Source organism: Cyclopterus lumpus, chromosome 4 (assembly GCF_009769545.1).
Source record: "Cyclopterus lumpus isolate fCycLum1 chromosome 4, fCycLum1.pri, whole genome shotgun sequence".
NCBI lineage: Eukaryota > Metazoa > Chordata > Actinopteri > Perciformes > Cyclopteridae > Cyclopterus > Cyclopterus lumpus.
In genome coordinates, this window is record NC_046969.1 from 4327637 (window position 1) to 4350865 (window position 23229).

Below are 23229 nucleotides of genomic sequence, written 5' to 3' on the forward strand. Positions count from 1 at the left end.
TTGCATTTTGTCGCTAGAAGTCCCCACACTGTGGCTGTGTATACAGATGTATGTCTCCACAACATGAGTAATGCACACACACACACACACACACGTATTGTATGTGCTCCTGCTCCTGTTACATTGGAACTACCAGCCATTAGTCCGTAGTAAGAGCAGCAGGGCTTGAAATGAAAAGCTGATAACGGCTGTGTTTAAAATGAGACCTGCCAGAGGATCTCACAGCTTGTTACATCTGATGAATGAGCCAGTCTGTTTGGGTATTACTATAGACCACTTCCTATACTACACATGGACTCTGGAACATTTCTTCTCTTCATCACTTAATTATGATTACATCTATTTCTTAGCCGTATCAAATGAGTAAAAGCTGGTCTGCACTCGTAAAACTGAGTTGTGGCCGTTTACCGAGCCTCGGGGCTTCTTGTTACAGCTCTTTTGAAGTATCTGTTTTGTATCTGCATTTGCAAGACTCTGCAGTGAGTTGTCTGGAGCTCTGGTATGGGTCTTGTTGTGCTACAGTGCTACATTTGAAATTCAGAGCATACAGTATTTATGATTAAAGTATTGCCTCCAAAAGGCTCTCAACATGGCGATGGCTGAGCCGGCGGCTAGAAGCTAACGGTGTTAACAGGAAGAACAGTGCAAACAACAGCGACTGTGCAGACAGGGGGTGTTGGGGGGAACCGGAGGGTGGGTGCTAAGTTACTGTGTCAACGATGTGGGTTGGAATGCCGTTATCAGCGATAACCGCCTTATGAGAGCAGTGAAGAGATGCAGTGATTAGCTAGCTAGACTTTTGAGAGACTTCCAGCCTGCGTGACTAGCGAGCTAGCTAGCGACCCCAGCAGGTTTGTGGAGCTTCACGGGAAACTGTTTAAAAAACTGGCAATATTTGAAATCTACACGGTTGATTTCTTGCCTCAAAAATTATCATAAATTAAACTAATAATGAAATGGCATACAAAGGTTTTGGAGAAAGACAAAAAAAGATACCAGGTTTGGTCCATTTATCTCTGCTTTGGTGCTTTGTCCTCAGGCATCTTAGCTTATCTTTCTTATTTTAGAGGTGTGGAAAATAGCTTATTTTGTTGTTTAATACTGTGGAGAAATTATTGGATTTTTACTGTACAAGCAATTCATCATGGTCAGAAAATTCATATGCGTGTGTCTGAAGTCCAGGAAACTAGACTTAGAAATGTACCCTACATCAGTGTACATTTTGATGCAAACATTTTAAGTGACAGAAAGGATCAGATAAAAAATAAAACAATCTGATTAAAGCCTACAATGACTCCTGTAATGTGTATTAAAGGGATTGATTATTTTCCTCAACTCAGTGAACGAGGCAACAGGTGGCGAGAGCGAACCTGACTCTGCCAGACACCAATCCACACGCTTCAGGACTGGCTCTTCCTCCCTCCGTGTTCACCTGCTTTGTTTGTTGTCGGTGGAGCTGCAGCTCCGTGAGTGTGATAGCACTGACACACTCGGTAAGCGATCTACACGTCGGCGGAACACATTAGTGGTAATGTGAGTGGCTTGTCAGTGCAGCGCGCTGGAAGCCTTACCTAACAGGCTGTTAAATAAGATGTGCATTCAACCTCTTTCTCCGCTGTCATTATTATCAGTTGTAGACTGGAGGGGGAGCGGATCAGCCATCCAGCCAGTCAGGAGGAAAAGCAGTGGCACATGTGTGTGTCTTGTGTGCATACGGGTGGGTGTGTTTGTTTTCCAAATGATGCAAGATAAGTAGAAGCATGAAAGGTCAATTTTGAATAACAATCTTCAGCACGTCATTATTCAGCTAAACCTGCGGCGGCATACACAGCCTGCAATCGATAGACCAATCATCGGGCAGCATAGCGAAAAGCTGTCTGCACTCTGCCATCACTGCAACACAGGCGTGGGTTTTCCATCTTGAATGCAGCCATGATTTAAGCGTACAAATAAAGAAGCAGGAAATACTATTTAGAGGAGCATCTCTCACCATGACAAAAAAGAGAACACTAACAGGTGCACGAGGAAGATGAGAACAGTGAATACAGGGCAGTTAACCACATGAGAGAACACAGGGATGTTGGTTTGATGTGTTGATTTGATGTTCAACAGTTATTGTTTGATTTTATAGTTAATGATAGGAAATATGAACTTTTGCGTTATCCACAGGTGGCAACCTCCAGTTCTACCGAGTGAAAGTAATGCTTCATGTGTTAAAGCTGCATTCTCTCTACTGACCACCAGGAGGCGACTCCTCTGGTTGTATAGAAGTATATGCTTCATGTGTTAAAGCTGCATTCTCTCTACTGACCACCAGGGGGCGAGTCCTCTGGTTGTATAGAAGTCTATGCTTCATGTGTTAAAGCTGCATTCTCTCTACTGACCACCAGGAGGTGACTCCTCTGGTTGTAAAGAAGTCTATGCTTCATGTGTTAAAGCTGCATTCTCTCTACTGACCACCAGGGGGCGACTCATCTGTTTGTATAGAAGTCTATAGAAAATAACTCTACTTCTCTCTTGATTTATTCCCTCAGTAAACATTGTAAACATGAGTTTATGGTCTCAATCTCTAGTTTCAAGTCTTCAATAAAACATGATGTTCATTTAGTAAATTATGGTCCATTTAGAGTCAAACAGTCCATAAAGCAGGGCACGCTTTAGGGCGGGCTTACTGTGATTGACAGATCGCTGCGGCTCCCAGAGCCGTATACTGCATCTCTACGTCACTCCACCACATTCCAAATATGGTTGCTTCTGTTCATTGGTTGCAAAAAAAACAACATTATACACGTCAGTCTATGTGCGAAAATTAAAGGTTCAGGAGATATAGAATATAATTCTCATCACTATGTTTTATCAGTGTGTAATCAGCTTTCCGTCAGCCCAGAATGAGTCCTTCATATTTACATAGCGACTTGCACCACCATGTTTCTAGTTTCTATGGGAGCCCAGAATTGTGGTAAAGTGATATAGGGAGCATTTTTAAAGCGTCTTTGTGTTATTATGGTCTGGATGGCCTTTGAGCGAGGCCAACGGCATAACCACGGGTTTGCACTCTGTAGTGACAGAGAGGTACTTAGTTGGTTGCAATCTGCAGCCTCACCAAATCCTACACACCTTGAAGTCATTTCTTATTACTTAGAAAATCAGAATCCCACTTCTGTCTGTTGTTGAAGAGATTCAAATAAAAGTAGAAGAATTGAAGCAACGGAACAATAAGTGTAGAACGTTTTTCACCTATGTCACAGAGGAACGCAATGACGGCACTCTGCTGTCCATAAAATATACAACTTACCATGAATTTCAACAAGATTTAAGAGTCGCCGTGTTGACGACAAAAACATCTAAATAGTGTACTTTGTGTCATGCTATTGTACACATTAACACAAAGTACAATGGAGGCTGATGAGAATGCCATTTTTAAGCATTAACAATCATCAAATCACAAGTATTGGTCAAAGTGGAATTTTGACATTACTGGCAATGCTGGAAGAAAAGTCAGACGCCCACATGCGGATCCAAACATGCTCGAAACGCTCTCTAAATCTCCACAGCTGTGCTTCCCACGAGGTTGCTGGTCCAGGTATTCATGCAGCGACCCAATCTGAGTTATCACTCAGATTTTAGCCGCTGTCTCTTTTGGCTGTGTTGAGAAATAATAATCTACCACAAGTCCTTATCTGTTCCCTCTTGATATAATGCTGGTGGTCCGCCATCACTCAATCTAATTAATGTATGCCACAGTCCTCCAAAACGTTTCTGCATTGCTTTGCCTTCATCTTGGGATGTGTTCTTTGTTATTATCAGGCACTGAGCTGCAAGGATGGAAGGGATTTAGGAGTGTCCAAACAGTCCAGTGTGTATCCAGGGGGCTTAAAGATCATCCAGCGCTTTTCATATTATAGAGCCGCAGGCTGGGGGAGGGATGACGAATTAGTTTCGGTTTCACATTTATTGGCCTGGACTCTTCGCACCAAGCTCTGACAGGCTTTAAAAAGCAGCACAGAATATAGGCAGTGTATGGTATTGTAATGAATGGTTATCTCTCTATCTCTCTCTATCTATCTCTCTATCTCTCTCTCTCTCTCTCTCTCTCTGTGTGTCAAGTCTGTTGATCCAGGACAGCAGTTCACCTGGGAGCACTCCAACCTGGAGGTCAACAAGCCAAAGAACCGCTATGCAAATGTTATTGCCTACGACCACTCCAGGGTCATCCTCACACCTGTGGACGGTGAGTGTATTTCATCACATTTTAGCGAGAAACACAGCTGTTTCCTGATTGGCTCCCTTCTAAATGTGCTTGTTCCTCACGGCAGGCGTTCCGGGCAGCGACTACGTCAACGCCAACTACATCGATGGCTACAGGAAACAGAATGCCTACATCGCCACACAGGGGCCGCTGCCGGAGACGCTGAGCGACTTCTGGAGGATGGTATGGGAGCAGAGGACCTGCACCATCATTATGATGACCCGCCTAGAGGAGAAGTCACGGGTGAGCCTCTCGCGTTGAGAAATAGTCCAAATGAAGATGACAATGGCCTTAGTTTACAGTGCAAGTATGTGCCCCTCCTTAGAGCCAGTGTGTTCACTACTACTACTACTACTACTACTGTACACTCATGGCAGAGGACTCTGTAGATATGAAGGGCTCATTCTAACAAGTACAAACACAACGGTTCTTAGGTCATTATACACGAATGAAAACATAGTTTTGAATATTATATTCAGTTTTTGCTAATAGATCCCCTGAAATGCTCCCATCACTGGCCCATTACGTATGTACAGAAATAAATAGAGCATGCTTTGCATAGAAGAAACTGATAATACATCATCAGCATTTGGGGTGCAACGGATCATAAAGCCCACAGTTCAGATCAGATCGGATCAGCATAAAGAAAGGGAGCAAATAAAACTTTTACAGATCCCCGATGTTTTTTTGCCGCTGATACTAATTGACGATCATTGATCCATATTAGCAGATAGTTTGCTGATCTACAAGTCCCAGAAATCCTTTCAATCCTCTCCCCCAATACTTCTTTTCACTGAACAGAGCCTGATCGCATCATAATGTACCTGAACATAACCTCCATTCGTTAACCGTTGATGTGCTGCTAACGTTATTAGCTCACCTGTTGATTTAAACAATGATTGGTTGTTTACAATGTCACATGATGACATTGATAACTAGAAAAGCATAAATGATTGTGTATTGTACTGAATATTGGCGGCTAACGACTTTATTTCACACTGTGAAGGTAACTTTAAAGTGTGTAATTAGTCTGCGGTTCACAACAGCCAAGGGGGCTCCATACGGATCACGGATCGACAGTCGTCCGTTACACCACTAATACAATCATTAAGCATTTATTTAACGCAAATCAACCACTCTATCCATCTTCTTTCAGTTAAACAAAGGTCATCTTATTAAAACATAAACTCAGGTCAGACCCCACTGACATTTTCTTTAATTAAGGCCAGTTGACCTCAGTGGGCAGGGTGGGCCCATCGCAGAGGGCCAGGCTTGTTGGGACTTGATGATGCAGGACATGGTTCCATTGCAAAGGATGAGGATCTTTACCCAGAAGGGGGGTGATGATGCTTGTGTTGCCGTCGCAGGGAGGGGGCGTCTTTCCTCAACAGGTTGTAGTGCTTCTGAGAACCTGTTTAAAACCCATGGGGTTTCATCTAGAAACCACCCAGTGGGTTCTGTTAAGAACCCTTTTATTTTCCAATGGGTTTTATCTAGAACCCCAAATGCTTAGGCCTGATGTGGTTTAGCAAAACAGTCTTGGTTCCTGATCACAGTTTTTTGGAGGTGGTGGGCTGGATTGTTGGCATTCCCTTTTAACACCCATGCTTTCAAGAACTCATTCTTTAAGAAAGGTTTTTTTTTAACAAAATGGTTTCTAATTGAACCCTTGCGTACTCACGGGAGTTCAATCGTGGTGTCATTCGCTCTAGATGCGCCAAAGAGGAGTAGGGGCTGATTGATTTCATCAATCATGGCAGAAATAACCACTATTGCTGCTTTGTATATGTTGTGGAAGTGCCAGCTATCCTGGGAAACTCTCTTGTGTCTGGGGTCATAACATCCTTCGGAGGCACTCTGTGAATTTCTAAAATGTTGCTGTGATTTTCTTTGCAATAAACTTATCATTTCTGCTTTGTTAGGTCTATCTACAAGACGACAAGCAAACAATTTTTAAAATGCTTGTTTTCTGAATGGAGCTAAGCTATGCTATGCTATTTGAAATTGAGCTACACGTTTTTTAATACATTTTGCTTATTCGCCTCATTCGCGCGTGCTTCTACTTGCGTCTTTGCATTGACTTTGTATGGAATTTGCATCGCGCAAAATATCTGCTTCGCATTTGGTATGAACACATAAGTCTCACAAAGTCCTTGAAAAACTCATTCTTTGATTTCTCTTAACCACTACTGCATTGAAAAACTATATACATAAACCAAATATATCATTACCTTCAGCTACTTTTGCGGTAATGTTTTCCAGTGGTACAAAGAGCATGGCTCTGCGACAGCGTCATTCTGCCGGTTGACATGAGGGACGAGGCATTCACAGCCAGCCACATGGCAGATGAGAGCCAGCAAGGCATGGACAGTTTTCATGAGTAATGATTTCAGCCCTTTTTCACATTGTTAATAACTCCACAACCAAGGGGCAGAACTGAGTGCCACGGCCGTGTGCCGTTATTATTGGTGACAGAGACCATCAGCCCACTGCCAAAGCCAATAACAGCCGGAGGTCCAGGAAATATGAGGTGTACTAACCTGTGTCCGAGGTAATGGCTGCAGCCGATAACCAAACTGCTTCTGCTGGTTTGAGGGACTAATGCATTACAGTTTACATGTCCATTTTGATTGATCTAAATTATAGTATTCATCAACAAAGCAGAGCAGTGTGCAGGTACACCCCACAATACAAACATATTATGGCCATAAAAAAATTAAATCTAGTGACAATGTTCTGCTATTCCAGAAAATTGCAGTGATCGTTATTTTTGTGTCCTTGAAAAATAACTAACAAATTCCGGAATATTGAAGCCAATGTGGAAGTGCCTTAAACTATCACACGGATGGAAGGGTAAGGCTCAGACGCAGAGAGAATAGGCAGGAGAGCAGGCACGTGAACAAAAGATCTTATACTGACAATAAATCACAAGCAAAAACACAGACTGGAGAGCGAAGTCACACGGAAGACTAACAACAATCTGGCAGAGAACAAGGGAAATAATGGGAGTATAGGGGGGGGGAACCACAGGTGTAGGAGTAATTAAGGAGGCAGAGGAGTGGCTGAGGGCAGGTGAAGGGAATGAGTAATTAGCAGACACTGGGGGGACAGACACAAAACTAACAGGGTCTTACAGTACCCCCCCCCCCCCCCCCTTCCCCCCTCTAGAGCCGGCTCCAGACGGACCTGGCTGGTCCGGGTAACTGCACGGCGTTATGTCCCCCTCTAACATTCTCCTTCATAATCATCACACAAAGGACGGGCGTTCACACGGCTACAAGAGGAAGCTGGTCAAGAACATGTAACCGTAGGCCGCCGCCGTACAAACAAATGACTGCCGCTGGTGTCGCTCTAATGAGGGCAGCCTCTCAGATCTCTAGTTGCCTGTAACACTTAATGGGCCGAGTGTGATCTGTCCAGGTGGTGAACTGGCTTTTCACACCACTTTGACCAAAAGGACATTGTGATTAGCCACAGGCCTTGCCGAACAACCTCCAGCCCCACACTGACACCTGCACCCAGGTCTACGATGCGTAACCTCCCTCGTCTGTCTGTCACTTTCCTGCAGCCTCAAGTCAACACTCATGTCCACATTTTTATTGCTTCACCCCATCATCCTCTGCACCCATCCGTTGCACAGCCAACAGTGGAATAACTACGGCAACACCAGCAGGGCACACACTGGTTGTACCAATTTATTTTATGACTCTTTAATCTGAACGTTTGAACTCTGCATCGCTTCATGTTCCTTTTGCATTGCCTTACAACCCTCCGAAAGTGCATGAGGAACTTTAGCCAGTTGTGTATTGCTTTTACACACCCTGTGCTAAATGTTAGAGGGAAGGGAGTCCAAAGAGCTCATTAGGAAACCAGTGGGTGCTATATTAGTGCTAATTTAAACTCATTTTGTCCATGGAGCAGCAGCGGGCAGCTGTTTTCAAAGAACAAGCTCTTAAACTCCACTGTACACTACTTCAGCAAGCACTCTCTATCCATCAGCTCAGTTTGACTACTTAAAGTGGAACTCCACAGACTTTACACACTGAAATCTGTTTCTATGTGTTGTGGAGAAATGGTGAAAGGTTGGGGAATGGACTGGCATTTATATAGTGCCTTTCTAGTAATACGACCACTCAACGTGGACACTGCTTTTAACATTCACACATGCATTGAACTGCCGATTCTTCCAAATTAGAGAAAAACCCGCTCAGCATCTGACCATACCTGCAAATGAAAGCACTACGGCATATACAAATTATATTAAGCCTTTTTTGAGTATCTCCAGGGGGCTGCGTGATGTCTGGTAAATGTCCCCAAGTGATGTCACTTGAGTCATCGGTTTGGTCTGTTCATATTTCCTGCTTTATGTTTAAAGACTTACTGATTATGTCACAGTTACAACAATGCCAGTATGCACCAATACACACAAAAACCACAACCTACAGTTCAGCTTACCATAACATCTTGTTATTAACCGTTTTGTCATGTTGCTGCCATCTGATAGAATGGACCAGTGGAGCCATCTTCACAGGAAGGTTCGGTTCCCCTCTGGTCATCGTAAATGTCCACAGCTATTCATGTCAATCTGATAAGTAGTTTTCAACAAATGCCGCCCTGTACTAATGAGTGGAATGGATTAATGGACAGATGGATGGTCAGGATGGTCACCAAGCCAACTATAGAAGGCCCGAACAAGAACCACATATACCAATTCTTCTCACCACTCAGTTCTGTTCTCCTCCTTCTGTCTCTATATCCTACACATACCAATATTGACTTGTGTCTGTGTGCAGGTGAAATGTGACCAGTATTGGCCCAGTCGAGGCACAGAGACATATGGGATGATCCAGGTGACCATGCTGGACACTGTGGAGCTGGCTACGTACAGCGTGCGCACATTTGCCCTCTATAAGGTGAGAGCCCTGATTGTACACGTATATATTTTCAGAGGACCTTCAGCCCAACACAAGTCTGTTTAATCAACAAGGAAATATCATAAAACAACCAATTTTAGGTTGAGTCTCAGATCACATCATTCTCTAGAACATGTCCCCCTCGCTGTGCGACTGCAGAAGCGGCAGTTGGATATGATTGAACAGGCAGTAGAATTTGCTATCCAATATCTAGTAATGACAATGTATCAGTGGATTCCCCAGCTGAAACATTCATCAGTGATTCAGCCTGTAAGAGAACAAAACACTGCTCATGACGTCTTTAAGCCTCTAGCTCTCTCTCTATCTTCCCCGGAGCCGAGCTGCACACGCTACATGCAAATGTTTCCATACACATTCCGTCACGTCAACGACACAAAGCATCAAGAGTCGAAGAAGAACACTTGAAACAGAAGATTGTGTCTTGGTGCTCGAATAAAGAAAATGTGAAGACTTCCTGAGAGTTATGAATAAAAGTTCCAATACCTCTTGATTTGATGAGGAGTGGTTTCCCCCTGGCAGTGCTGCACCAGTGCACTCACTTGTCAAGGACCCTTTAGAAAGGGTTTGATTCATGCTTTTCAGTGCTCCTCAGAGAGAGATTCTCACATAAATCCGTTTGGTGATTTATCAATTAGTTACTGCGATCGATGCATTTATGTTAATGAAATTTGATGGCTATATTAAAAAATCATGGAGTATTCAGTGTGTCAACATTTTTATTTTATAAACGACATACGTCGTGTTACCTCAAAAGACCTATCCCCTTGAAGAATGGCCTAAAATAACACCCAATAGTACCCAAAATGTACCATTTATCAATGTCAATAAAATTATATTATTTTAAATGGTAAGAAGCAAAGAAATATGAATCCATTGTTAGTAAACTAAACTGTATTACCATTCCAAAGAAAGTGAAGAAGAAATTTGATTTAATGTACATCATTTTAATTTTAATATTGATGCAACTGAATGTATTTTGTTCTAGTGTCTTTTCATTCATTTTATACAACTTGTAGTTAAAAGTTGTATGAAATGAATGAAAAGACACTAAAGTACAACATTTATGATACAATTTGTGATGACATACTCAGGCGGTCTCACTATTTTGGCCACTTTTACTGTTTGACATGTTGGTTGGCTTACTAAGACTTTTAGTTCAAAACTCTATGTATTTCCATATAGCCATACTACAAATAACAAATCCTTCAAAAACATTGAAATAGTAACACAATAAATACTGAATAATATTTAGATTGCTCCATAAGACAAATAAATAGGGCTGAACAGACTCCTATGAATCAGCAACAGTGGCATCCGACTTCCTTTCCCATCTGGTGGCTGAAGTCACAGGTCAGAGCGATCTCAGTGACTCTCTGGTGGTTTATAGTTGATGCTGACATGTAAGTAACCAACATCTGAAAAAATTGCCAAAAATGACATTGTCAAATACTTAAAATCTCTTAAGCGTGTGTAAACCACAGACCTTATTTCAGGCATCTAACCAACACTCATTAAAAAGCTCCTCAGTGTGCAAGATGGCTGACTCATTCCCGGGTTTTAGGACTCATTCCTGGAGCACAATTATTTTATATTTACAAAGTTTATATCTGTACGATTTCTCGTCAAAATAGTTTGAAATGAGACCAAGTTTGGACAACATACAATTGGGTTACGGATTCTCAAAAGCCGAAGCCTCATGTTTTCCAAACAGTACAACATTCATATCTTCCGAAACGACTTTGAAATTGCAATACATTCTGTGCTCTCGGGTTGATGACTGCATCTGTGCTCCAACAGAATGGCTCAAGTGAGAAGAGAGAGGTTCGACAGTTCCAGTTCATGGCCTGGCCTGACCATGGAGTGCCCGAGTATCCCACCCCAACACTAGCCTTTCTACGCAGAGTCAAGGCCTGTAACCCTCCAGACGCTGGACCCATGGTGGTCCACTGCAGGTAAGCCACACAAAGGCTTCAGGATACAAATATAACAAATGTATTCTCAAAATCTCAGAACAAAGCAACATTTGTTTGGAATGTGCAGGAAGTTTTAAACATTTGCATAATCCTGCCGAAACACAAGTCATGGGGTTTATAGATGATTTAAAATGTGTAATGGAGGTGAATAGATGCCACATGCAGATTTAAAGAGGGTGCTTGGATAAACAATAGACACCAAAGGGGAGGGAAGAGTAAAACATGTGTTGACTCAGCAAAGATACCATGGCTGAAGAATGAGGATAGATTCAGCTTTATTAATGAGTTTGAAACAACCCCATTGTTTTTATTCGGAAGTATTATTTTCTGGAAATACACACAATTATCAAACAAGGCATGTGGAGGAGGAGGGGTCACATTAAATGAGTAGTGCATGGAGCATTATGTCACAGGAAGATTTTCTGGGCTTTACATCTCTATAATCTACAACAGAAGGTTTTAATATGCAGCTAACGAGGTTGTTGAAGACAATATGAAAAAACAAAACAGTACAATAGGTTTTTATTGTTTTGTGTTTTGCTTTCAAAGTGTTCTCATTGCTTTAATGCTTTGTTCTTGGTTCTGATCTCATTTTAGTGTCGGTGCAATGTTGATATTGTGACTTAATTGTTTTACTGTAGGAAGTGTATAAGTGTAAGTGTTGTTTGACTATATGTCATTTATTTGGATATGTGCGAAACGGTAAACAACCATCTTTCTCTTCGTACTGCGTCAGCGCCGGCGTGGGCCGCACAGGCTGCTTCATCGTGATCGAAGCCACGCTGGAGAGGATGAAACACGAAAAGTCGGCGGACATTTATGGTCATGTGACATGCATGCGGGCTCAGAGGAACTATATGGTGCAGACGGAGGACCAATACATATTCATCCACGAGGCCCTGCTGGAAGCTGCAACGTCTGGCAACACAGAAGTCCCCGCCCGAAACCTGTACGCCCACATCCAGAAGCTCACCCAGATCCCCCCTGGAGACACCGTCACCACCATGGAACTGGAGTTTAAGGTTGGTGGTGCCTTTGGGGATTTTGATTTGTTTTGTGCAGCTTTGAAAGTCCTTTCACAGTGTCATTCCAATCACAAAACTTGCCTCCGCTGTGTTTGTCAAGCCAAGTGGCATTATGAAGTCAAACAGTTGGTTACGGAATACAAGCATTACCATTTCTAAGACTAACTCTGAGAACAGGTGCATTGGAACCAGATTTCAATTCAATTCAGTTTATTTTCTATAGCCCAAAATCACACATTTCAAACTCCCCTCAGAAGGCTTTACAATCTGTGCACATATGACATCCCTGACCTTTGACCTCACATCAGATTTAGGAAAAACTCCCAAAAAAACAGAAAGAAACCTTTCAGGGGGACAAATTGAAGAAACCTTCAGGAGAGCAACAGAGGAGGATCCCTATACCCGGATGGACAGATGCAATAGATGTCATGTGTACAGATGAACAGCATTACAGAGTTACATAAACACATTCAATGAGTATGACAGAAATTCTGAATAATTAGTAGTATGCATGGACCATGATCCAGACCACCACAATGCATGAAACAGAAGGAGATAGAGAGGAGGAGGGGGGCATCAGCAGGGCCATGGCATGAGGCAGGGCCACGGAGGCAGGAGGCATCGCGAAAGAGATAGGGAGAAGGAGAGAGAGAGAGACGGGGCGGACCGGATGTCTGACGGCCTGAAGATAAGGCCCGCTGGGTTACGTGGTTTATGAGGATGAGCTGCAGCACTGTGCCCACCCTCCACACACCGCTGTGATGTGACCACACACACACACACACACACACACAGGGCGGGGGGGGGCAAGCAATAACCCACAACCCAAATCATGCTGCTGGTTTGAGCAAGCAGGACGGCCATAAATCCGGACAGAGCTTAATTAGGTTTTGATCCTCAACTCACTGTGAATTTCTTCTCAAGCAGAGGAATCACATTAGGGCCCGTCAGCAAAGCCAGCCACTTTCTCCACCTCCCCCAAAGAAAAACAACAATTGGGTTGTTGCTGTCAAAAGTTTAATTCTCCCCAGCTTGATATGCGTTGCTACGTCAGCTCACAACACGTGTGTGTGTGTACGTGTGTGTGAGGTCGTTTGGACTTTTCAATGTCTTCAGGAGGAGTTTCAAAGCGCCCCATCATCAGGTTTATTTGAAGTCAAGGGAAGAGGATCAACTCCAAGTGCATCCTTTTCATACATCAATAGGAGTGTTAGCTCCATGTGCCCTTGAACAACCTTGCTATCACACCACACTCCACCAGAACTGGTTGTAGCTTGCTCTTTAAGGGGGCAGACAGTGGAGCTGAGGGGCATCGCAGACTTATGTGTCCCCCTTTCTGTGTCTGTCTGCAGAAACTGGCCAACACTAAAGCACATACCTCAAGATTCATCAGTGCCAACCTGCCGTGCAACAAGTTCAAGAACCGCCTGGTGAACATCATGCCTTTTGAGTCCACCCGTGTCTGCCTGCAGCCAATCAGAGGGGTGGAGGGCTCCGACTACATCAACGCCAGCTTCATCGACGGATACAGGTGAGTCCTTCAGGAGCCATTAGGGTGTCACAATGGGACACCGACAGAGGATGGCAGAGCTACCGCCAACCAGGAGCTGCAGCCTCTAATGAAGGTGGAGGTGGACCTTTACTCTGGCAGCTGACAGCAGTTGGACCTCCGCCCATTCTTTCGTTGTCAGTTGTCAACACAAATTGGTCTTATTGACAGGCCTGTTAATTCCCCCCTGTTTTTCTTTTCCAACTTCTTGTGAATGGATGGAGTGTTGGAGATGGCTGACAGGCCAGAGAAACAAACCGATTACCGCTGCCATGCTGCTGCTGTCGGTGTCCACAAGAGTTGTTCAATCATGGGCCTCAGGACACAGACGGCGTGTTTTTACTCTCTGGTGCAATTTTCACGCGTTCATATGTAGCTGGAATGCGTCTGTCAAGAATATCATGCATGAGGTCCGTTTGGAGTGTCTGTGCTGTAAAATATATATAATCATATATCTCAAAACAAGTACAGATACAAATACGCGTAGTGACATTTGAGTACAGATTTAGTTATTGTTCTTAGTTATTTGCATGGAACCCGACCGTCTCTGGCTCTGTGAAGCATTTAATCGCTCTATAAATGGTGGATTAAGAAATGTCGATGTTAACTGCGTGTGTGTGTGTGGGTGTGTGTCAGCTGAATACAGAGAGGTGAAGAGAATCTGCCTCATTTACCAACACAAACATGCATATTGGACGTCAGCACTGGTAATGTCACACGTCAGATAAACAGCCAATCACAGGCTCTCAGAGAAGCATGCCTTTTATGAAAATGTGCACCCTAATTGGAAGTACTTTCCAGTGCACTAGCAGAGTAGAGCTGGTGCTAATGAATCAGGGTTTACTTGCAGCGAGGATGGGTGGGGTGGGTTGTTCTTGGCTGTCAGCACCTAATGAAGTCCCCCGGGCACCTCCACCTAAGGGAGGGTGGGGGAAGAGGCAGGCGTGTCCTGTAATTCCTGTTGCAGTAATTAATAGCATGGTGAGAAACACGGCGCTCAGCCTTTAAAGTGCACAGTGTGGATTAGGATGGATTACAGGGGGGTAGACATGATCATGGGGATTAGGGAGGTGTCCTGTGACCTCGAGGTATATCGGCCACAGTCATTCACATCAGAGTCTGTCCACGGGGATCTTGTCTATGAAAATCTTGTCCACGGGGATCTTGTCTATGGAAATCTTGTCCATGGGGATCTTGTACATGGGGATCTTGTCTATGGGGATCTTGTACATGGGGATCTTGTCTATGGGGATCTTGTCCATGGGGATCTTGCCCATGGGGAACTTTTCCATGGGGTTCCAACAGCAGGCCTACACCAGTATATTAGATATCTCTAGGTTAGGGAGTATTTAAATGGTATTAAACCTTTCTTATCTTCTTGATAGTTTAAATTTCCTCAATCAGTTCAAACACATCAAACTTTTTACGGTGGCGTTGCCGTGGTCTTAGATTAACACAACAATTAACTTTGTGAAGACAATGTTATTATGACGGTACATAGTAAATACAGGTAACTATATTTTAGATTTCTTCTTATCATCAATACATTGCTTGTGCAGACACAATACAACAATGAAGTGACTCTAACAACAAGTGCTCATAGATGTTCTACCTCTGAGCTCCATTGTTGTCTAAAAACCACTAAAAACACACCAAGAGGCATAGCGGGTTGTCCACTAATTACCGGGTTGGTGATCTAAAAGGGTCCTGGACGCTCAACGCCAAGTTGCGGCTGCAGTCAATGGGTCAATTCTAAAGCATTTAAAACCGTGCAGTCGCTTACCATTCCCATTGCACCGGCTCACATGGTCCTTCATTACCATTGAACACACACACTGTATTCTATTAAGACTCAATCCCACATACAGCGTTTAATCTGCACCTGAAAATAGTCCTCAACAAATGTACGACTTCCTCGTGCCACACAGGGAGGGGAGTCAGAAAGTATTGAGAGATGGCGCCTCCCAACCTGCCACATACCGAAGCTTAGTCAGGGCTGCTGAGCTTCAAACTACAAGGACGTGTCAGTGTCTTTTCCAATTAAACCTTCGTGTTCACGGGAACCGAAGTCTCTTTACAAACAACTACTTGGTTATGCTGAGGAAGAAAATCATAGTTTTGGGTTAAAATAACCATGTGTGTTACAAAACTGGCATTAGTAAAGTACGGAAGTTCCATAAGGAAACTGTAAAAGTCCTGTGTTACGCAACGTCAGTTGTAGTTTGAAGTCCTTGTAGTTTAGAATACAGTGTGTGTGTTCAATGGTAATGAAGGACCATGTTAGCCGGTGCAATGGGAATGGTAAGCGACTGCACGGTTTTAAATGCTTTAGAATTGACCCATTGACTGCAGCCGCAACTTCAGTTGCATAACACATGTCAAATACTGACATAGGAATTAGTTGAGATGAAATAAACATGAGTTTATGGTCTCAATCTCAGTTTCAAGTCTTCTTCAATACAGCATGATTTTCAATTAGTAAATTATGGTCCATTTAGAGTGAAACAGACCATAAAGCAGGGTATGCTTTAGGGCGGGGCTACACAGTGATTGACAGGTTGTTGTCTCTACCAGAGCTGTATACTGTGTCTCTACGTCACTCCACCACAGTCCAAATATAATAACTTCTGTTCATCGGTTTCAAAAAGCCAAGATGGAGACGGTCGTATTCCTAGATGTCCGAACTCAAGGCTTCATAACATCGGTCCACAAACCAATGGGTGACGTCACCATGACATGCACTGAAACTCAAACTGCTCCAGGTCAACGTTCCTCTAATCATTCAGCACTGGTGATGGAGAACGGCAGCAAGGAAAGAGGCAGCATTGCCAGAAGCCCAGCAACATGCAGAGGATGTGGCTGCTACGTTTATATGTATTTGCTGTATTATGAAGTACTCAAATAATAGTTTCTGTAGTTGTTGCACAGAGGTAAAGTTGAGAGCAGGACAGGGGCGGACTCACTACCAAAAACCACAGGGCCTCAAGCCACCACTGGCACACACACGCACATACACACGCACACACACACACGCACAAAGGAAAAAACCCTGATGTGTACAGAATGACTCAGTAAATTACCCAAGCTCCTCTGCTGCACGCTTCAACACTGCCCCCTGGTGGGCAGGTCCCGTAACTAGCGCAGAGCCCTGGCTGAGCAGCTGGGATGGCATCTGTCATTTTAACAGTGCTGTTAGGGGTTAGGGTCTGTGTTCAAGCGAAACCATTTGGATATCAGTGCATACGTCAGCAACAGCTGACTCATCAAATCACTTAAAGGGGTGTGTGTAAAGCTGGAGGCTTCTCTTAACCTTGGTTTGTGTTGGATGGGCGAAAAATCGGGCATGTCTGAGGCTTTGATTGGCCTGTTTGCTGTTCGCCAAATCTGGCAACGCTAACAGAGAGCAGGAGGAAGAACACTAGGGGCCTCGAGCAGGTTCAGGAAGCCTGCATGTCCATTAACTCATCCCATCCCAGCCTGGGCCCAGCCTGTTTTAAGATGGCAGTAATATGAGTGGACATCACAACAAACCTCAGCATCCTCATTCCTCTGCACCAGGACCATGGCTGTGGCTGAAGACGAGGGCAGTAGACATGGAACCCTGAGGAGTAAACTGTGTTCCTCTTTGCAGGCAGCAGAAGGCGTACATGGCCACGCAGGGCCCGCTAGCCGAGACCACGGAGGACTTCTGGAGGATGTTGTGGGAACACAACTCCACCATTGTGGTCATGCTCACCAAGCTCCGAGAGATGGGACGGGTAACAGTCACACTTCATGTCTTTTTATTAAGTATGGAGCAGTATCACTTCAAATGGTTGGAGATAAACTATAATTCAGAAGTATAGTTTAATAGTTTCTGACGAGAGAAAAAAAATGGGCTCAAAATATGCATATATGGAATTCATTATTAAGATGTATTATTGCGATATCTGCAACAATAATACAATTATAATTGTTGTTGTTGTTATTGTTGAATAACAATACACTTTATTCTATAATGTAATCATCTATATCTATGTATATATACATATATATATATATGTATATATATATATATAAATGTATATATATAAAAAAATGTACAGTATATATATTTATGTATATACATATATATACCTATAGATATATATATATATATATATATATATATAGGTATATACTTATATGTATATATATACATACAAGTATATATATGCGTGTATATATATGTGTATATATAAATACGTGTTTATATATGTATACATATATATGCGTATATTTATATACACATGCATATATATATATATATATAACTATGCATATTCAAGTGTAGAGTTGTGTACTAATTATATACATACTGTATATATATATAAATATGTGTGTATATATATATACGTATATTTACATATACATATATATATGTATATATATGTAATTAGTACCACTTACATCACTCTACACTTGAATATGCATAGTTGCTTGCATATACGTCCCTTTGTGTTCCTGATAGAATCTTTTTCAAATGTTTCACCTGGTTCCCTGTCAGAGGGTCCTCCCTATTGAAAGGTTCCTCCATGTTCTACAGAGAAACCTTCTATGATGTAATGGTTGCACACCCAGAACGAGGTTGATGTGCTGCAGGGCAACCCACAATAATCATGGTTCTCAGTCAAGGTTTTGGGGGGGTAAGGGGGTGTCGGCTTTTAAGACGCATGCTTTTTTTTTCTTTTGATGTAAAGAGGTTCTTAATAGAAACCTTTTTTTTAAAAAGAGATCATCAGACATGAATGGTTCTGGGTGGAACCCTCAGCCTCTCAGGAAGAACCCCTTCCTTCTAAGAGTGCATGGTGCATAGAGTGAGGGCCAGCAGCATATTGGACCTGACCCAGCCTTCACTAAACCACATGTTCCTTCACAGTGACCTCATATTGATACGTCGGTCTTATCGGCCAAACTCAAAAGGTCACATCTCCTGATCCTTCAAGTTGTGAAACACATTGTGATGCCTCTCCATTCTTTGTTTTCCAGGAAAAGTGCCACCAGTACTGGCCCGCCGAGCGCTCAGCACGCTACCAGTACTTTGTGGTGGACCCCATGGCTGAGTACAACATGCCTCAGTACATCCTGAGAGAGTTCAAAGTCACAGACGCCAGGGTAGGTTGTTCAGGGAGTCGGCTCGGCTCCTTTTAGTTAGAAAGGACATCAATGCCATTTTGTTGGCAGAGGGGCATTTCCAGCTTTTCTTTCCCTCTGTTTAGCATTTAGTGAATTTCCCTGATTGGGGCTGTCGCCGCACAGAGTTCAGGATGACGATTATCTGGCCTGTGCACCTGTGATGTCCTTTGGGGCTCCGCTTTGGGACATGATGAATGAAAATGTATACCTTTAGTCTCTTTTAGTCAACTCAGGCTTCTTTTAGAAATCCATCAACAATTTGAGAGGATGGATCTGAAAAATGAGCTCAAAGCAACACAGACTGCACCAATTTGTGTCCTAAGAGTAAATGAAGTCATTAATATGATCGGATTTTTATGTCAACCAAAGTCAAAGTTGAAGTCTCGAAGGAAGATAAGAGACAATATGATATTCTCAAGGTCTGTATAGATATATAGATCAGATCCCGGTTACACAAATATATGACAGCTGCACCGAGATTCAGAGGTGTTTTCAGGTGAAAATCAAGATGCAAAAGCAGAACACGACACCTTTTCTACAGTTGACATCATGTCACATTGCCCACACAGTTCAACCCAGGTGATCCGTACCCAATGATAACAATAAGTACTTGGCCCCACCCGGCATCCGATGTGTGCCATCTGCTTTCATGTGTGTGCGTGTTACTAACAGTCTCCATTTGCCTGTGTGTGGGTCAGGATGGTCAGTCGAGGACCATCAGGCAGTTTCAGTTCACTGACTGGCCGGAGCAAGGAGTGCCAAAAACCGGGGAGGGCTTCATCGACTTCATCGGTCAGGTCCATAAAACTAAAGAGCAGTTTGGACAAGATGGACCCATTTCTGTGCACTGCAGGTACCTGTGTGTGTGTGTGTGTGTGTGTGTGTGTGTGTGTGTGTGTGTGTGTGTGTGTGTGTGTGTGTGAGCTTCTAATAACATGTGTGTCCACCAGTGCTGGTGTGGGGCGGACGGGTGTGTTCATCACCCTGAGCATCGTGCTGGAGAGAATGAGGTACGAGGGCGTGGTGGACCTCTTCCAGACCGTCAAGACGCTCCGGACCCAGAGACCGGCCATGGTGCAGACAGAGGTACGCTGCTGCTGGGGGGGGGGAGGCACGAGGACTGGGGATGGGAGAGCATGTTATGTCCATAACAATCATTACACAAATTAAAGAACATCCAAGCAGGTTAAGCTGAATGTGATTAAAGAGATAACAAAACCCAGATGGGCAGCACGGCCTGCAGTGGAAATAAGAGTATATATATATATATATATATATATATATATATATATATATATATATATATATATATATATATATATATATATAATAGTACTTCACAAAGACGTGTTGTACGAATTTGCCTCAGAGGGCTTTACAATCTGTATACATACGACATCCCTGTCCCAGGACCTCACATCGGATCAGGAAAAACTCCCAAAAAATAGAAAAAAAAACATAGGGTTAGAAACATTATCTCATCACTATGACATTTCTCCAGCTGATTACTTACTCTGTTTCCCTTCAAAATCCCCCAAATACTGTCAACAAAAATATTTTCTCCATGTCTGTTTTCTACAATGAAATGTTGTATAAATCAGGCTATGATAGATATATAAACAAACGCCTCAGTAAATACCTTCAGAATAGAGAGAGGAATGACACCGGAAAGTGTGGTGGAGCATTTTCGAGACACTTCAGTTGAATAGGGTACATTGTGAATTTAGGATAAATCTGTCAAAGTAGTAAAATAAACACCTTCATGTATAATTTAGATGTATTTATTTCCACTAGTCTTAAAGAATCCCAACTTTGACCTGCATGAAAAACAATGTGTTTTGCCTTGGGTGTCTTGCGGTTGCTTCAAGCACGTCAAAAAACACAACACAGATTTAAAGTTGTCACATTATTATGAGCTCCTGCTAGCCACTAGCTAACATCTGATGAAGGTATTTTCCCATAGTAGCTATATGAATACACTCGAATGCACCAGTCTAGAAGATATTTTAGCCAATTCACTTCAATCACATTCATGAGCAGTTCAGCACTTCTTTCAAAGAAACGAGCTGGCTTGTTAGCCCGCGCGCAGGCTTAGTGGTTGTCACCATGACGACAAACAACAATCCCCATTCGCTTTTGTACTCGAGTGACCAAAGAATACCTTTTTATTGCTGTTCTGTTCCTATGGGTGGAACAGATGTTTAAGTAGGCCAATCTGAAAACGCTACTCAATACATGTTGTAACAAGTAGTGTCATAATACCAACATGTTACATGGCTTTAATACGTGTGTGTAGAAGTATCACCTCCTCTTCAGTGGCCCAGTCCCTCTGCTCTCATAGCATCGAGTCCACCACAGACTCTGATGCATCGACTGTACTCCCCGCCTTCAGTTCCAAACCAGCTGCTGAACACGGGGATCATAGGAGCTAAAGACACAGATCGATGTGTTTAACATGTATTATTGGAATGACATTCATCAAGGGGACAGAACAGGAGTTGCTCTGTGTCTACTGAATATTCAACTGTTAGCTGTATCAACTTAAAAGGTGTTATGACATGTCAGTGTTGCTGCGCCCCAATCAGTCAGTAAATGTACTGAAGTGCCGTTCCACTGCTGTACTTTGAGGTGGTATCAGTGTGCAGCCCTAGACCTGACAATGAGCAAAGCATTGTGGTTGTTTGTCCCCAGGACCAGTACCAACTGTGCTACCGGGCTGCTCTGGAGTACCTGGGAAGCTTTGATCACTATGCAACATAACCCCGCCCAGAAAGACACGAGTCCTGTGTCTCCTCTGAGCCACATCAGCCCCCCCGAGGCCTGATGGGGAGGCGACAGTACGAGGAGGTGACCACAGCAGGAAACAGTGGGAGGGAAGAGGAAAAGAGGAGAGGGGACAGGGGTACGTCCTCCTGCACCGGTGCCATGATTCTGCCACAGACCCGACACCAAAACCTCTCAAAAAGACTTGTAGTTCTGCCTCATTGCGATTCCTGACTGGATACTCCCGTCACTCTCCCGCCTCCTCCTCATAGCAAAAACAAATGCTCTGCTTTCATTTATACTCATCATTACTATGTTGTTATGAATATGTAGAATTTATTTTGTAATCACTTACACTGGTTATTATGTCTTAATGGGTCTTTTTTTTCATTTGCTTTTTAATGTTTTTCTTAGCACAGAGGACATGTATTTTGAACATTAATACTGGAGAGCGTATAGTCACAGCTGCTAATGATTTTATTTTGTACCATAGATATGATATTCTAATGTTATCATTGATCTCATTTCGGGGCAAAAGTGGGTTTTCTTGATATCCGATAGAACGACGGTGAAAATATCACAGAAACAGATGAAATCATGTTTTTAAAACCACAGAATGAAATGGACTCATGGCTGCAAACATGCAAGACGTCTCACGGCTGAACAACTGCAAGAAGTAAGACTGATGTTCTCAAAGCATCAGAAATATGGAGACTCAACAGAAGAAATCTAAGGTTGGTGGAAACATAGACTCAGGTACACTGAACACAGACATGGCAGAAGAACAGAATCCATCGTGGCACCAAGACTCGCTGCTGGAATCTAATCAGATTGCTTTAGTTACCCAACCTTCACTATTTCCTTTTTGTCAACCAATCCCACGGAAACAACGCTAAAACCGATACTGTGTTGGTCTCTCAAGTCTGTTTCTCTCAGCTCTAAGCTCATGGCTTCCTACTGAAAATATACTGAGTCCCTGGCAGCAGGATGGTGTGTGTCCACATCTACTAGAGTGTGTGTGTTCTAGGTGATGAAGGACCACTGGTGTGTTTTTGATGGAGCTCAGTGGGCACAGAGGACGAATATCTAGGAGGCTAAGATCAATTCATTGTTGGTTTGGCGTGTGGGATTTGTCGACAAGCAAAACAAACAGATGCTGTAGAATATCACCAGACTTATTCATATCTGAATGTTCTCTTCAACTTCAACAATGCTCTGAATCCCATAATGTCCCAACGGTTGATGTTTAGAATTTGGGCTTGGTGGACATTCAAGAATGTGGGGGGCACTATTAGATATTAAAGAAAAAAGAAAAACTGTAAGTATGAAATCACCTCTCCACGTGCTCGAACTCCTTTCATATAATGAACATTATGTTGATCCACACACCGCTTGCATGGTCCACGCACGCTGTCCTGTCACGGGAGTGATTTGATGATCACGCTCATCTTATAACGGCCATCTTTCTGTTTGCCCACGCGGCTTCAAAAAGACGGCACGCACACGCAGACACACTGGAGCCCCTTTCATGATACATATATATATATATGTATCATATATATATGTATCATATATATATATA

General features: G+C 43.1%; 1 protein-coding gene across 12 annotated transcripts in view; it reads left to right on the plus strand.

The window, feature by feature from the left end:
- Positions 1 to 23166, plus strand: part of ptprfa (protein tyrosine phosphatase receptor type Fa) — a 273794-nt gene extending 250628 nt beyond the window's left edge. For all 12 annotated transcript variants that reach the window (XM_034530507.1, XM_034530506.1, XM_034530510.1 and 9 more), the window contains 11 exons: positions 4108 to 4231; positions 4317 to 4492; positions 9043 to 9162; positions 10981 to 11135; positions 11893 to 12178; positions 13534 to 13712; positions 17362 to 17488; positions 18738 to 18863; positions 19583 to 19737; positions 19835 to 19970; positions 21576 to 23166. In XM_034530507.1, the coding sequence (XP_034386398.1) occupies positions 4108 to 4231; positions 4317 to 4492; positions 9043 to 9162; positions 10981 to 11135; positions 11893 to 12178; positions 13534 to 13712; positions 17362 to 17488; positions 18738 to 18863; positions 19583 to 19737; positions 19835 to 19970; positions 21576 to 21644 (1653 nt within the window). In that variant the 3' untranslated portion in view covers positions 21645 to 23166. The remainder of the gene's footprint in view (positions 1 to 4107; positions 4232 to 4316; positions 4493 to 9042; positions 9163 to 10980; positions 11136 to 11892; positions 12179 to 13533; positions 13713 to 17361; positions 17489 to 18737; positions 18864 to 19582; positions 19738 to 19834; positions 19971 to 21575) is intronic.
- The last annotated feature ends 63 nt before the right edge of the window (positions 23167 to 23229 follow it).